The sequence below is a fragment of the Hyla sarda genome, chromosome 3, assembly GCF_029499605.1.
Source record: "Hyla sarda isolate aHylSar1 chromosome 3, aHylSar1.hap1, whole genome shotgun sequence".
Taxonomy (NCBI): domain Eukaryota; kingdom Metazoa; phylum Chordata; class Amphibia; order Anura; family Hylidae; genus Hyla; species Hyla sarda.
The window spans coordinates 245,547,593-245,565,299 of NC_079191.1; the positions used below are offsets into that span (position 1 = coordinate 245,547,593).

Sequence of the window (17,707 nt, forward strand, 5' to 3'; positions counted from 1 at the left end):
TTTGACAGCCAGATTCAGTATCTTGCAGAAATGTTCTGAATTGAACACACATTTAATAGACATGAATTAAGTATCTGAATGAGGATTTCATTGACCTTTTAGAGATACACATGTGACTTTATTAATATGCACTAGGGAACAGGAAAACTTTTACATAAGGTTTGGAATGAGTGAAAATGAATATTACTACTTTGTTAAAGGGAACCTGGCAGGTCCCTGGGGCCTCACACAGGTTAGGAGAATGGTGTTCTCCTCATTTCTCTGCTATCACGCCCCCTCCCGTAGGGTTGCATTGAGGGGCGGAGCGTGATGTCACACGCCGGCGCAGGCGTGACGTCACACGCCGCCCGCCCTGTAGTCGCCGGTAATCAGTCCCGGAGCAAACACGCTCCGGGGACTGATTACAAACGGGGTGCCGCGTGTATGATCCCGGGGGTCCCCAGCGGCGGGACTCCCGCGATCAGGCATCTTATCCCCTATCCTTTGGATAGGGGATAAGATGTTTAAGCACCGGAGAACCCCTTTAAAGGGTTTTTTGGTCCTTGAAAGTTATTTATTTAACCCCTTAAGGATCCAGCCCATTTTCACCTTGAGGACCCGGCATTTTTTGCACATCTGACCACTGTCACTTTAAGCACTAATAACTCTGGGATGCTTTTACCTTTCATTCTGATTCCGAAATAGTTTTTTCGGGACATATTCTACTTTATGTTAATAGTAAAATTTTGTCGATACAGGTACAGGTACGCCCTGCATCCTTAAGAGGTTAATGCAGAGACCCGGAGAATCAGGGCAAGTGTCACATTGAGTGGTGGTGTCCTTCAGTATCTCCCTCTTTTGACACAATCTGCATTTTTTCTGGGATTGTCCCTTCTTTCTAGTGTGGGGGACTTCACCTGGAAAGTGTTGGCCTGGGACGTCCTGGAATCTATAACGTCAGTTTCTTGGGAATTCCAGCCTGCTCTTTCCCGGTTGCCAAAGATCAGGACCTTTAGGATTTCTTCTTGGAACTGAAGGTATGTCCCTGTGTTGCCAGCATGCTGGGACAGTACAAAAGAGTTGTACATGGCAACCTGTACCATGTAGACATTTAGAGGGAGGCCTCTCTGGTTCTTCCGCACCGTCCCACAAGGGGACCTGGATCTGGCGGCAAGGGATGTGAACAGAGGGATGCTGATATAAAAGTTGTCCACGTAAAGGTGGTAACCCTTATCCACAATGGGTGTACAAGGTCCCAAACTATTTTCCCGCTAACACCCAGAGTTGGGGGACATTCTGGGGGTTCAGTACGGAAATGTCATCCCTCATATACTCCAAACTTGTTAGTGTACCCGGAGGTACTCTCACAAAGTTTGTAGAGTTTCACGCCATATCGCCGGCGCTTCAAGGGAATATACTTGCGGAAGATGAGTCTGCCTTAAAACTTATAAGAGACTCATCTACCGAGAGCTCCCTGAGCAGTACGTAGGCTTCCAAAAATTTGGCCCCAAAGTGATCTATCACCTGCCTCACTTTGTAAAGCCGGTCATAGACGGGTTCACTTCGGGGAGGACATGCCGCATTATCAGTGTAACGCAGGCATTTGGCATTTCCGAATGGCCTCGAACCGCTAGCGTGTCATGACTATACTGTAGAGCGTGGTCTGGTAGAGGATGTCCCCGCTTCAGTACTGCCTGCCACTGGGTTTTTTGACCAGGCCCATATGGACCACGAGGCCCCAAAATGTCCTCCTTTCGGCTGCACTGACGGCGTACCATTCTTGGACCTAGCCAAATACTAATCAGGGTTGTGGGCAATGAACTGTTGGGCGTACAGAGAAGTATGTAGTGTGTGTTTGGTGTTAACGGTGTGTGATTATAACTCACACACTGTTATATGGGGGAAAAAATGCTGCGGCCCCCCAAAAAAGGGGGGGGCAAATGCAGTGCCCTGAACCCCTAATGGGGCCCGGGTCACGCTGAAAAAACTGTGGCAGACCCTTGAGTACTTTTACTTTTTTTTAACTTTTAACCCCTACCTGTCCCTGCAGAAAAAAACTCACCCTGCACTAGAGGCACTTCTTCAGCCCTGAGGGGCTCAGATCTTCACAGAGGGGGGTCCCTGTCTCCTTCTCAGAGCTATACCCGCTGACTGAACGCAGTGGGCGAGCAGAGCTGCGAGAATGGGACATTAACCCCTCCTCTGCCGTCTGCTATTGGTCCTACACCACCAATCACCATGTATCTCCGGGTCATCGGGTCACAGTGACCCCTATGATCGGAATCGCCGCAAATTGCCGGTGTGAATTTCCCAGCAATTTGTGGCGATCACTGACATGGGGGGTCTCAAGACCCCCCTGGGCATTTGCACGGGATGCCTGCTGATGGATATCAGAAGTCATCCTGGTTCAGTCCCCGCCTGGCACGCGGCAGGGACCGGAATTCCCACGGCGTACAGGTACGCCCTGGGTCCTTAAGTACAAGGGAGCGAAGGCCCAAGTACCCTGGGTCCCTAAGTGGTTAATGACTAAGGGTGCTGTAAAAATAAAAAAGAAGCAATAATCACTTGCCCCAATCCCCAACTTCTACCATTCCACTGGCTTAAGTGGGTCACTGATGCTAGCATTCATTGGCTGAATAAGCATGAATAGTAGATGGGAATAGATGCTAGTAGAACTTCACCGGCCAGGAATAATCAGCACCTCCATGCTTAGCAATGCGGAAGTCCTCAAGGCAGAGCAGAGTTGCAGGAGCCTGGGCAGGTGAGTACCTTACTCAAGTCTTGCTGTCACTTCATGTTAGAGATCGTGGGAGTCGCCACAGTTGGACTGCTCATAGTAATGAGTCATATTAAAAATATTTTTTTTTTCAAGACAGTTTAAAAGGAAATAGTGATTCTTCAAAGATGACTCAAGTTTTTTTTTTTTTTTAAGAAATCAGGATGGGTGGAACAGAGTTAAAGATGTTTCTGGGACTTTTGCCTAGTGATTTATATGTTTTAGATAGTCAGTAAAACATGTTGTATCCATTAGAATTTACAATTGTTGTGAATTGCATTCATTTTTCTGCTAAGCTTTTGATGCTTGACACCCACTATTCAGTAGGTTTACATATCATTAACTTACTGACCTTGGTTTTGGGAAAATACTACAAATGTACAAAGAAATAAGCAATACAGAATGTTAAAGGATAGATTCATAATTTCTAAACTTTGGAAACAATTTATGGCTGTTTGGGCATTCAATATTTGAACACATTACCCCTTGGCACAATTTTGTTTGCTTACTGATACTTCCATATGTGCTCACTACATGGTTTACTTTGGCCTCCTTTTTGATTCAAATCCAAAACCGCTGCCAGTATACTTGGCAGGAAAGCTGTCTGCTAATAAGGCCACCCATTTTGGGATGACCGTGGATCTTTGTAAATCATTGGCAATGTCTTAGTTCTTGCAATGAATGAACTACATTCGTTCCCAAAAGGTCACAGCGATTAACGATGTTATGTTTTTTGTTCTTCCTTTTCCAGTGAAGTCTTTTTGGGGTAATTTCTTCCAGTGTCATATTAATCTTAATTAGGTTTTAAAATAACAAAAACAAAAAAGTTCTTTCCGAAAAAGATTTAATAAATGTTGCTTATAAAAATCAGTATTTTTCTGCTGTAAGAACCACTTTATCTGCCATAGATGAACAGGGAAACTACCACTGACCATTAAGGAAGAAGAGTTAACCTTATACATCTTAATATTTGAATACCATATGTTTTTATATTTAAAAAAGAACCTCAGAAAAATTTTTATTTCTTATTTTGCTTTGTCTATTTTACATTGATATCAGTAATGTTACTCCTTTAATGTAATACGCTAAACAATCATAGAAATCGGCTTCAACCCCATCCCCAAGGTGGTATGCCCTGCAGTCATCAAGACAGAGAGTCATCTGAAAGCTGTGGTGCCCTGTCACTTTTGTTGGCTGCAGGCTGCTATATGCCCACAGCTTGCAAGTGATCCTCACCACTGCTGGAGACATCAGCAGAGGTAGCTGTTGCAATGTCAGTGCAGTGGTGGGGAGTGTTTTATTTTTTTAAGCAAAGGGGTTGTTGTGACTATCTGCAGGGAGCCTTATTACTGGCTACAAGGAGGGTATTGTTAGTAGCTACAGAGGTCATTAATACAATTAATAAGGCATTTATTATTTATTTTAAGGGGGCCTTATTATTGGCTACAAGGAGCATTTTTCCTGGCTACAGGGTCATGGCTAGATTTACATTAGGCAACAGTGGCCTCTGCCTAGGGCACCATTGTTGAGGTGGCAGCAATTTAATGAGTAAAAAAAACGAAATAAATAAATACTTTTGATCTGCTCCCCTTTGTGTGTATTCACATTGGTCAGAGAAGTTGATTGTTGAAGTTCTTTGTATCTGCAACAAAATCACCCTAACCGAGTGCATTCAGTCTTAATGCCTAGGGCAGCACAAGCTGTAAATACGGCTGTAAATGAAGACTTGTTTTTTGTGGAACCAATTGTAATTTGTAATAACACCCTTCATTAATGGGTAATTTTTTTTTATTTCTTATTTTTATTTTTGTAGACAATGATGTGGAAATTGACATGTTGCCTGCACTGGAGAAGGCAGGCTGGTACTCTCAAGGTAACTGGGTTCATTTATATGACCTGTTAAAGAAAATGACTGGAAAGCCTGACCCTAAGGTAAAATAATAATAAAAATAGCTTGCATTCATTTTTCCAAGTTGAGTTTTTATATTGTATAATTTAAATATAATGTGCAAAGAAATCTCATGCTAGTAGGAATACTTTGATACTAGGTTTGTAATTTGGGACCATATAATCCCCCATACTTCTTATGTAGCTCACATTATGGTATATAAATGTTTACATTGATCTCATTTTTTGGTATTTTAATCATCACTTAAAGGGGTATTCCAGGCAAAACCTTTTTTTATATATATCAACTGGCTCCTGAAAGTTAAACAGATTTGTAAATTATTTCTATTAAAAAATCTTTATCTTTCCAATAGTTATTAGCTTCTGAAGTTTTCTGTCTAACTGCTCAATGATGATGTCACGTCCCGGGAGCTGTGCATGATGATATCCCCATAGGAACTGCACAGCTCCCGGGACGTGAGTCATCAGAGAGCAGTTAGACAGAAAACAACAACTCAACTTCAGAAGCTAATAACTATTGGAAGGATTAAGATTTTTTAATAGAAGTAATTTATAAATCTGTTTAACTTTCTGGAGCAAGTTGATGTATAAAAAAAAGTTTTGGCCTGGAATACCCCTTTAATCCTTTCATTACCACTACTTCCATAAGAAAGGTAAACTTCTGTCTTTTAATACCTTTTAACCCAAGCTCCATGCAGATTTTATGTATTTACATTTTGTTATATAAACTGTACAATAAGCCAATAAAAATAAAATTTTTGGCATATTTTTATTAATAGACCAGATGTTTGGCATCTTTATTTTTTTATAGAAAACTAAGATGATTTAGGCTTTTTAATTTAATGAGAGAACAATTTCAGGTTTCCCCCCCCAGAAAAATCTTTTGTAAAGATAAATCGTTTGTAAAGATGTTGAATGATCTTGCAGCCTTCAGTAGAATCCAGTAAATAAGCAGATTAGTCACCCTGCAAATCTATAACCAGACTAAATGCTATAGTTTATCCAATTCTGATTATCCAACAAGTTTATAGTTAATCTATAGATTATATACACCAAGCTGCCATAATATTAAAATAGGTGAAGTGAATAACATTGATTATCTTAAGACAAAAAGCAAAAGTTAAGGCTAAAAGCAGAAGAGTATCTTCCAAATGGCAGATTTGGTGCAATATTTGCAATATGCAATGGTTACAGACAACTAGTGAATTGGTGGCAGGGTCATGGGTTCTCAGTGGAAGAGATAACTAGGCCATCTGGTCCAATCGTACCTAGGTCCCACTATGGCTCGTTCTGGTCCCCTGCTGATATCTCTTCTTCCTGCTTCCAATACATGTCAGAGCAGGACCTGCAGGCTCAGCTAATTACTGGCTGTAGTGGCGTCGCATCTTGGCCAGTGATTGGACAAGCAGGTAGGTCCTGTTTTGACACATTGTCTCAGCAGCATGGGACCAAAAATAGCCATATTGAAACCTATGATTGACCAGGGTGAGTAAGTATGATATTTTACAGCAGCCTTAGAGTTATTTTAAAAACAAATAAAACCCCAAATACTCCTTTAATATTACATCTAAATGGCGTATAAAGATGTACATTCAAATAGACACCAGCAGTGTTCATTCCACAGGCCTAATGTGAGACTTGGTGTATCAGCTTTGTCAGCCAGGGGTTCCAAGTATAATGGGTAGGATTCCTAAAACTCACCTGATTTCTAATGAATAAAGACGTGCTGATGGCAGGCAGATGTTTTATGCTCTAGAGCACTGAAAGTTAGGCAGTGACCCATATGAATCTAATAAAGTCAGCTATATGGGAAATATAAACCTACCAATGCTTTGTGAGATGAAAGAACAATTCTCTTTGAAGATGTTTTTGTTAACTCAATCAAACCCTTGATAAAGTATCATGTTCATGTTAAATGTATTTTTGTTCATAGAAATAAAGATCTCTACTTGTAAAATATGATATATTAAGTAGTTGCATGACCACTAGATTCTGTTCAACTTCCAGTTAGCTAAAATACCTATTAGAAGCAATAAAGATGAGTTCAGGGACTGAACGATTTATAGTTGTTGTTTTTTTAAGCTGCAATGGAAACCCTTGATTCAATTTCATATGTTCTTTACTGGCGTAACCATTTTTTTTTTCTTACTTATAAAAAGAGTCATTAAAGGAATACTGTCAACCTAAAAAAAACTGTCAAAATGGTCATCCTGTTTATCCACACTAAACCCAATACACCGGTTTATAGTGTGGGTGAACAGGAGACCGATGCAGGGTCTCTGACTCCTATATATACCTTCAGTCCGGCGTCTGGTCCCTCCGAAGATCAGCTTCTGTCTCCGCTGAATTGCGCACAGGAAGTGGGCCCGACAGCTGAATCATGATCACAGGAGCGCATATGCCTACTGAGCGCTCATGTGACCAGTGACCATGAATATATTTCAATTCAGTTGGTGGGCCCGCCTCCAGCGTGCCGTTTAGTGAAGATAGAAGCTGATCTTCAGAGGGACCTGGCGCCGGACTGAAGGTACGTATATTAGTCAGTGACCCCGCATCGGTCTCCTGTTTACCCACACTATAACATGGTGTCTTGGGTTTAGTGTGGGTTAACAGGATGACCCATTTTCCTTTAACACCCAAAAATAGTATACCATAGAGTACAGGTCTGTTTCTTCTCAAATATTGTGTTAATATTGCGAAAAAGTTTCTGCTTACAGACCCATATAGCGCTGAATCAGGGTATTTACAATTGATAATTTACCAGAATACTGGCTCAATTTGCACCAAAAAAACTGCCAAACATGCAGTGCGGCATATAATGGGGGGAAGGGGATTAATCAAGACCAGCATCTCACACACCAGTTAAATGAATCCCCCGTGAAAAGATGTCAGAACATTCAAAACAGAAAACAATACCTTTCCCACCTCCTTCTCTCCCAGGCACACTATGGCAATCTTACATCACACAGCTCAAGGAACTAGCCTCATAGACCTCTCCTCCCACTCACTGACAATCCACACTTTCAACCCGGGTCCTCCGAGAATGGCGCTTTCTTCGAGGCTACTCTATCTCACCCCCTTCGGTTTCACCATGTCCTAGCTGGTGGTGCGCTCAAACCTTTAGAAGTCCTTCTTCTTGATCGCCCTCTGTCTAGACGCGCCCCGTTTGCCTAGCTCCAGCTACGACATTTTTACTCCAGTCTTCCAGGACACTTTAACTTACATTGTAGCCCAACCCCATTCGAACGGTTGTGCTTGGCTTCCTTGTACCCTCGTCACTCCATGTCTGTCATCTACAGCTTGCTATTGTCCCCCCCGAACAGAAGCCCCCTCCGAGTTTTTGTCGAGCTTGGGAATCCGAGTTGGGCAAAACATTTCCCCCCGATCAATGGCAAAGGTGCTTTTTCCTCACTCATAAAGCTGTCATTGCCACAAAGGCTCAGGAGATGAGCTATAAAATGTTATCCCTTTGGTACCGGGTCCCTGCAATGATTCATCATTTGTATCCGACTGTTCCGAGCTCTTGTTGGCGTTGTGGTGGTGACGAGGGTACTATGATGCATATTTGGTGGAGTTGCCCCCAGCTTCTTTCCTTCTGGTGCTCGGTTCTTCAAGTGGTCAGGGATGTGACTGGAGTCCAGGTCCCCTCCTGCCCGGAAGCTGCCCTGCTTTACATGTTTTCAATGGCGCAAGCGAAGTCCAAAAAGTCCCTTGCACGACATCTTCCTCAGGGCGCTAAAACTGTTATCCCTACACACTGGAAGAGCCCTGTGCCTCCCTCTCTCGAGGAATGGTTTGCCGAGGTGACGCACATTCAACACATGGAAGAACTCCTGGTTGTTCATCCTGAGGATGTGACCAAAGTAGCTGCAACCTGGCTCCCATGGGCCACCTTCTGCTCCTCCCCTGAATTCCAGCTTCTGAGATGAAGTCCGTTTCTGGTTATGTTCCGCTGACCCTGCTATCCCCATCCAGAGCTGTGGGCCGCTCGGTGTCCGCCCCAGCGGGATTTCTTTGTTTCCGGTTTGTGCGACTGTTTGTTCAGTAGTGTGTCTTTTTCTTGTCGCTCTATTCTTGTCCCTGTCTGGTGTTCTTTTGCTACTCACTCATGTCCTGTACTGACCTGAATACTTTCCTTTCTCCTCTACTGTGGTTTCTTTCACATTCCACTCCTCAGTTTGAGTGCCTGGGGGGTTTTCATCCTCCTTGCTAGTTCCTATCCCTTACCTTGCTCCCTATTTTTCCTTCATACTCAATTGCCCTGGTAAATAGAAGGCTTTCTGATAACCACATTTTTTGGTTCTATTGCAGTTTCAATATGTTGTTCATACTGCTCTACATAGACACTCAGTATTACTTCTTTGATTGCTATTTTGGCCTACCAGGCTATTGTTCGATATACTGTTTGCCTACATCTGTTTTGTATTCACTTGGTTTTTCAATAAACTTTCTTGAATTTGAAAACAGAAAACAGTCTCTCTGAATGCTCACACAGTACTAGTTACCATGTGGAATATGGGCAATCAGACTTCAGTGTTTCAACTGACAGTAGGAGGGGGAGTGTCCCTTCCTCACTCTAGATATCCCTAACCTCCCTACACACTTCATCCGACTGTGGTAGCAGGGTCCTCAGGGGACATAATATCAGTACATGGTTCTAGGGTATGTTTACACATACACAATCTGCTGCAGATTTTATAATTGATTTAACAAACAAAATCTGCTGGATGGCATGAATCCGCCGCAGATTATGTAAGTGTGAATGTAGCCTTATTTGGTAAAAAAGAATAAAGTTGATACCTTTCCTTTAAGAAATATGTAATGCCAAGTTTGTTATATTTTATTTTTTTTATTAACAAAATAAAACACTAAATATGGCAGATAGGAGAAAAAGATAATTCAAGTATATACTCTCTGAAGTATTGTGGATTATTAAGTAACTGTTTCTGTAGTGTTTATCATAGAAACTGTAACTCAGGAGAAAAACAATATGACAAAATAAATCATAAAAAATGCAGATGAAATAGATATATGGATTACAAATCTATTAAAAGTAAGGATTAGTTGCCAAATACATGCAGCTTGACAACTCCATTTAACCGGTTGCTGTCTAAGGACGAGCCGGTTCGTCCTGTGATGGCAACCGTTGTATGGCGTGGGCTCCAGATTCTATGAAACCACATTGATCTGTATGAGGAATCTAATGCTTCCTCCCAAAAGTCCCCTAAGGGGACTAAAAGTGTAAAAAAAATGTTGAATAAAAACACACATTAACACCTTTTTTCCCGTTTTTGCACTTTCATTTTTTCCTCCTTACCATTTAAAAATCATAACCCTTAACTGCTCAAACTGCTACTGTCTCTTGTGCTTTTTTCCAATCTCACCATGTCCCCTGCTCTGTTGCCATCCCTCCAGCCTTGCCTCCATTTCTTCTGCTCTGTCCCCCAGCCGGCAACACCCCTCACTAAACTCTCCCTGGATAACCTCCCTGCTTTCCTGTTTTTGGGTTCTTGGACAGTGATGCTGGGTGGGAATTTGGACATGTCAGCCCTCGTCACTGGTAAGGGACCTATGGACACCGTTACACTGCATGAGGGCATTTTTAGTCAGTGACGCAAGGAGGCCAGATTAAAACATCTAAATCCCTGGCCAGTGGCTGGGGATTCAGATAACCCACACTCTAGGGCAACTGCCTAAGTGGCTTATGTAAGCGCTAGACCTGACTGGCTGACTTGTGACCTGTCTTGGCAAAGGATAGAATGAAAATGTCAGTGGAAGCAGGAATTAATGGTGAGCAGTAGGGACTCTGCATCAGAATGGCAACTGTGGGGGTTCAGGGCAAATGAGTATGGTTTTCAATTTTTCTTTTACGGATGGAATCAAATATGAAAAATTTGGAGTGTCTTAAATAGTCCTTTTAAGAACATATAAACCATGTTCTTCACCTGTACTTGCTGCAAAAATCATGGCTATTCACATTAATTCACTTCTTTTCTTTGTAGTTCTCAACCATGTTGAAGTCTGTATAGACAGTACATCAGGGAGCATATGCTTTATGGCAGCTGCAGTAATGTAATTTTGGAACATTCCTTGAACTTTTTTTTTTAATCGGTTGCACTGAATTTCACATTAATAATTATGTAAAACTCACAGCCATTTTCCCATTTAATTCAATGTAATTAAGTGGGGAATTGGGCATTTTACAGTACATTTAAGTATGAGTCCCCATAACAGCATGTGAACATATCTTAAATGTGTATTCCACTGTTTTAATGAAAAATAATATGCTGCTTGGGCAGGTAAAAAATAGAAAAAAAGCCATACTAACCTGGTCCCGGTCCACCACAGATTCTTTTTGGCTTCGTCCAATCCCTACATCTTCTATAATCTTCCTGATTCTGAGACCTTTTTTTCCGTTTATTCCTCTGCTGTTTTTATAAAACAGTGGAATACCCTTTTACTGTTGCTGGTTAGGGGGGACAGTACATCTTAGCGAATAGAATCAATGGGATGTAAATATTGATATAAATAAGGCGAAGGCAATCTGTAGTTCATATCAGTATCTGTTTGTATATATAGACTACATTTCAGTGGAATCGTGTGAAGATTTGTTTTTAATAAACATAGTCATATAATTAACTAAAAAAAAGATGTCCTTATATGACTGACAGATTCTGACTTATTTATTCCATAGGCTAGCATAAACTAAGCATACTTGAAGACTAATGGATTCTCATAATTGAAATATTTCCTGGCTTGCAGGTGGTTTATTTTGGTGACAGCATACGTTCAGATATTTTCTCAGCCTGTCATTATAGCAACTGGGAGACTGTCCTCATCCTCGAGGAGTTAGAAGGTGGTGAAGTCCAAGAGCCAGACGTGACTGATTTTGGATCCTCCTTAAAAAAGAAAGGAAAGTATGATGTAAGTGATCTTTACTGGCGTTCTCTTCTAGAATGTGCATCACAGGAAACCCTCTAGGAATGTATATAAACATCTCCGAATATGTTATTTTCTGTTTTGACTAATGAGTAACATCAAAGCCAACAATTAATGCTTTTAATAGCTGCATAACTGCAATATACTCCGGAAATTCCCAGTTTGTTTGTTTTTTGATCTGGTCAAACGGTGGAAATATTGCTATTTTGAGGTCTAATATAACACTTTCATGTGTACAAGTCAATAAACAGGCTACAGCACAGCAAACATACCTCAATGGCTGACAAGTTGTTTTACTGTTTGGTTAAAGTATTAATGAAAGTAAATATGAAAACAGGATGCGAGCTGTACATACGGTACAGAGAGTTGTCTATACTAGATATAAAGGAATTTGTGTTACCTGAATATGGCTTTGTATAATATGTATAATGCATATATTTCATAGGAGTTCAAATTTTGGATGATATATTTAGTAGCAAGCAGTTTCTTAAAAAATGTAAGAGCTTGTGGCAGAATCGGATGTCCTCCTGGCGACAGTTATTTGGGTTCATTTAGTGCAGATTATGTAAATATTAAACTTTACGTGATGAATTAGAATAAAGTACAAGCTGTAGCATAGTAGTCTTTCATAACAAACCATGGGATCTTCCCCTTAGAGTCTAACCTTAGAAGCAAATTAATAACCGTATAGAGTTGAAAACAGATTTTTCTTTTCTTAGTCCTGTTTTGTGTATCTTTGAAAGTAAGATTTAAGTTTATATCTCATTGCCACCCACAAAGTTCTCACATTTCTTGTGAAAAATATGCAGGATGTAAAACACTGAACATCAGCAAATTATTATATACATCCTCACTACATATCTGAAACCTACATCTCATAAAGTTTGCTCACTGTTGCCTGATACATAACTGTTGCAATATCCTGTTTAACCCTTTGCATTACTATAATGTAGATTACGTAACTGCATGGAAATTTACTGATTTGCTAGCCAGTTTTATAGTTAAAGGGGTATTCCAGGAAAAAAAATTTTTATATCAACTGGCTCCAGAAAGTTAAACAGATTTGTAAATTACTTCTATTAAAAAATCTTAATCCTTTCAATAATTATCAGCTGCTGAAGTTGAGTTGTTGTTTTCTGTCTGGCAACAGTGCTCTCTGCTGACATCTCTGCTTGTCTTGGGAGGTTTGCTATGAGGATTTGCTTCTAAACTGGGCGGTTCCCGAGACACGTGTCATCAGAGAGCACTTAGACAGAAAAGAACAACTCAACTTCATCAGCTCATAAGTACTGAAAGGATTAAAAAAAATTAATAGAAGTAATTTACAAATCTGTTTAACTTTCTGGAGCCAGTTGATATATATATATATATATATATATATATATATATTAAGTATTTTCCTGGATAACCCCTTTAACTGAACTGGTACGATCCAATTGATGCGCTCCAAAGACTTTAAGCAGTCGGATTGTATAGACCGGCTGGGGAGTACAGCATTGATCTCATTGGTTGCTATTTTATATGTATAAGGCTTAAAGTTTTCATATCAAACAATCCTGGCTTTCCAGTGTCCCATCACGGTTGTTTTTATTGCATGCATCATTAATATCATACTATATTTGTGCTGACCAAAGAATTTGGAGTAATGCACAATCGTAGTTAAATGTGAAATACACAGAGTGCAGCTGGAGTATAACAATGTCCTAAATGTTAAATAGTAGATCTTAAAGACTATTCCTTAGGTTAGAAAACTCCCTGGAAAGGACCCCAATGATGAGCTCTTCTGTGTCATCATTTTTAAGATTATTAAGCTAATGCATTCCAATAAAGATATAAAGTCAAATATGACACAAAGTAGTGTAATCCAAGTTATTTCATGTACACTACTACGCCTGCAAGACGCAGGACAGAAACTGATTTCTTGCAGATGTGAGAAGTGTCCTTGCCAAAGTTAACAAAAACAACTATTACAGAAAAATAGGTCATCTCTGTGTAGAACCAATGATTTATAACGGAAGAAAAACTAATTTATATAAATGGCAGATTCAGATACCTAAATAATAACATTTTGCATAGACAACTAAATTACTCGGAGGAAATTACTAAACACTTGGAGTAGATTTATCTATGTGTTATATTACTAAATGAAAGACTGGCTTAAGAAGGCCCTGAAAACTAGGTGATTTGTGCCAAAATTAATGACATGAACAATTTGTGCCTGATATGGAACAGGGACATTTTTCGTAAGCTATGACACACTTTCACACTGCGAGAAATCTGCTGGGCAGTGGGAAATATGCTGCTTATGCACCATGAGCAGACACACAGGGCTTTCCGAGCACATGGATCTAACAGTGACTTGCGGGCCGCCTCCAAACCTTATTGCACACACAGGAGTGAGGCGGGGAAAGCTCTGTTTGTCTGCTCATACCGCATACGCAGTGTATTTCCCGGTGAGCAGCAGATTTCTTGAAGAGTGAAATAGGTTGGGTATGCGCTGTGTGTGATCCTACCCTAAAGGGTTTTTTCCTGTGAAGCAATGTTGATAGAATTGGATGTGTACCACATACATATATGTAACAAGCAGGCACCTGGAATATTAGTAAGCATATCTCTCAAACAGTAGACTTTCAGAAATGCTTTTGAAAATGTATCAGTTAAGGGGTTGTACTTGGTCTGTTATAATGTGCAGGTAGAAGCTATGTGCCAAAATTATACAGAAATCCCAGAACCGGGGTTTCTAAGCACACTATTGCCCATAGCATTACACTGCCTCCATCAGCGTGCCTTTTCCCCATAGTGCATCCTGTGCTGTCTGTTTCAGAATAGCAATGCACATGCACCCTACCATCCACATGTGTACATGATTTATTGGACCAGCCACCATTCTGCCACTGATCTATTGTCCAGTTCTGATGCTCACATAGTAGGCATTTGGTAACGGACAATGGTCAGTATGAGCTTTTTGACAAGTTTACAGCTACACAGCTTCATAAATGGCAAGCTGCAGTGTACAATGTGTAGAAAACAAATAAAAACAAATAAAAAAAATAGAAATACCTTTCTATCATAGCCAGTATTAACGTTTTCAACAATTTGGACTACAGTAGCTCTTTTGTAGGACTGGACCAGATGGGAAATCCACACAGTTTTTTTTTTATTGCATTTTTTTTTAATTTTTTTTTTTTATAACTGCCACAGCATTTTCAAAAGCAAGGGGAAATAAGCAAGGACTTCCTGACAGATCCACTTCTTACTACAGTGGTAGTTTTTCAAAAAATACCAGAAAAAAAATCTGTGTGGAATGTAAAGTGCTCAAGACCCTGATGCCAATTTGCTTGGAACTTTCTTGGACCTCTTTTGAATGGTACTAACCACTGCATGCTTGCCATTTTAGCTATATTCTGACCTTATCTTTCCAATATATTACTGGATCCAGTCCACACTGTTCACAAATAGATTAGCTAATCCTCCAGCACTTGCTGCTAAGATCGGAATAGACACTTTTTCAATGTTTCTCTATGAGATGCTCAGAGTGAGACTCGTAGTAATATTGAGAAAGCTTTATCAATTACATGTGTTATAATTTTGTTACAATGCCTATTTTTTCCCCAGAAACTGTGAAAAGGGGTGTGATTTGAATTTTTTATATTTTGAAAAAAAAAATTTCACTTAACTTTATACTTTATTAACCCCCGAGCCCTATTTTGTCAGTCAATTGCTTGTAAAAGATCAGTGTAATGCTATTAATCATCACACTACACCCTGTGGCAATCACATTGGGGTCAATGGGGCCACTATTCATTAGGAATTCACAACATTTACTGTTTAAATGCTACGATTGCTATTGAAACAGTTAAATGACAAACCTCAGCGTGATCATCGTTGCCTGCCATTAACGGTAGATGACAGCTGCTGAACAGTGGCCATCGGCTGCTTGTGTGTGTGACACTAGAATGTTTTAGCTAGAGATGAGCGAATTTTTGAAAAATTTGATTCGGCAGATTCGCCGAATTCTCCGAATTTTTTTTTTCGATCTGAATTTATTCATGGCAAATCGCTATTAAAAACTGCTATTTATGGCCTACAGAGAGGCTCAATAGGGGTGTAAAACACTTTGCCTTGTCCTAACACACATAGGGAGTGTGCTGCGTTAGTGAAATAATACTGTTATTCAGTATGACATGCAGATTAGAGGCTATTAGAATTACTGCCGCAGAGCATCTGGATGTGGCAGATTTTTTATATAATTTTTATTTAATTTTAATTTATTTTAATTTTATGAGTACCCATTCTGGTGAGCATAGAGCTAGCAGTCCTCCACCAGGCGAGATACCACCTATTCCAGCCCCTGCCACTCAGCGCCCCCTTGACTGTGAAAGTGCGAATGATGTCGACGACCATAGGGCCTCAGTCTTCAAAAGATTACATCGAATTTTTTTAATTTAAGATTTATATTAGATTCCCAAGTATAATGTCCCGGTGTTTACTTTGAACTAATACTGAATGACCACAAAACCCAATCTAACAAGGAGTCACATGGCGGCACAATGACAGAGCCTAGAGGTGGCAGCAGCATGAGGAGACCATAATCTGGCAGAATGACACAGTCTGGAATTGGCAGCAGCAAGAGGAGACCATATAGTGGCTGAATGACATAGCCTGGAGTTGGTGGCAACATGAGTAGACCATAGGGCCTCACAATCCCTAAGATTAAAAGATAAATTTTCTAATTTAAATGGAAGATTTATGGTAGCCAGTGCTACCATAAAAATATTTAGGTAATGTCCCAGCAGCATGAGGAGACCATAGGGCCTCACAATCCCTAAGCTTATGGGTACGTTCACACATACAGGATCCTGCGCAGATTTGATGCGCAGGATTTGTAACTGCCGATTAGAAGCTGCGCTCAGTCATTCAGTTTACATTGAAATCTGCAGCAGAAAATCCTTTGCATCAAATCCTGCACATCAAATCTGCGTACGTATGAATGTACCCTAAAAGATGAATTTTCAAATAAAAATTGAAGATTTATGGCAGCTAGTGCTACCATAAAAATATTTAGGTAATGTCCCAGCAGCATGAGTAGACCATAGGGTCTCACAATCTCTAAAATAAAAATATGAATTTTCAAATTTAAATTGAAGATTTATGGTAGCTAGGGCTACCATAAATATTTAGGTAATGTCCCAGCAGCATGAGGAGACCATATAGTGGCTGAATGGCACAGCCTGGAGTTGGCTGCAGCAAGAGGAGACCATATAGTGGCTGAATGACACACAGCCTTGAGCTGGCGGCAGCATGAGGAGACCACATAGTGGCTGAATGACACAGCATGGAGATGGCGGCAGCATGAGGAGACCATATAGTGGCTGAATGACACAGCCTGGAGTTTGTGGCAGCATGAGGAGACCATATAGTGGCTTAATGACACAGCCTGGAGTTTGCGGCAGCATGAGGAGACCATATAATGGTTGAATAGCAAAGCCTGCTGTTGGCGGCAGCATGAGGGGAACATAAAGTGTCTGATTGACACAGCCTGGAGATGGCGAAAGCATGAGGAGACCATATAGTGGCTGAATGGCACAGCCTGTCGTTGGCGGGAGCATGAGGAGAACATATAGTGGCTGAATGGCACATCCTGGAGTTGGTGGCAGCATGAGGAGAACATATAGTGGCTGAATGGCACAGCCTGGAGTTGGCGGCAGCGTGAGGAGACCACATAGTGGCTGAATGACACAGCCTGGAGGTGGCGGTAGCATGAGGAGAACATATGGTGGCAGAATGAGACAGCCTGGAGGTGGCAGCAGCAGCATCAGGAGTCCTGAAAGTGACCTGGTGACAGTGCTGCGGTGGGTGGCAATACAAGTACCCGGTGACGAAGGTGGGTGAAAAAATGTCTGATGCGGAGGAATGTTTGTAACTAGGGAGAAGCGCCTTAAATCTGTTTTGCACTATCCATATTTGTGAAGTGTTGGTGTGGCACCATGGTCAATCTACTCTGATGCATCAGGCATTGGTGGGTGGAAATCCTGGCTGATCCATGCCTGATCCATCTTCACAAAGGTCAGTCTCTCCACATTTTTTGTGGACAGACAAGTTCTC

At 40.8% G+C, this 17,707-nt stretch overlaps 1 protein-coding gene across 2 annotated transcripts in view; it reads left to right on the forward strand.

Moving 5' to 3' along the window:
* The window catches only part of NT5DC1 (5'-nucleotidase domain containing 1), a 417,176-nt gene that overhangs the window by 376,040 nt on the left and 23,429 nt on the right, over positions 1 to 17,707 (forward strand). For both annotated transcript variants that reach the window (XM_056566365.1, XM_056566366.1), the window contains exons 10-11: positions 4,569 to 4,687; positions 11,426 to 11,587. In XM_056566365.1, the coding sequence (XP_056422340.1) occupies positions 4,569 to 4,687; positions 11,426 to 11,587 (281 nt within the window). The remainder of the gene's footprint in view (positions 1 to 4,568; positions 4,688 to 11,425; positions 11,588 to 17,707) is intronic.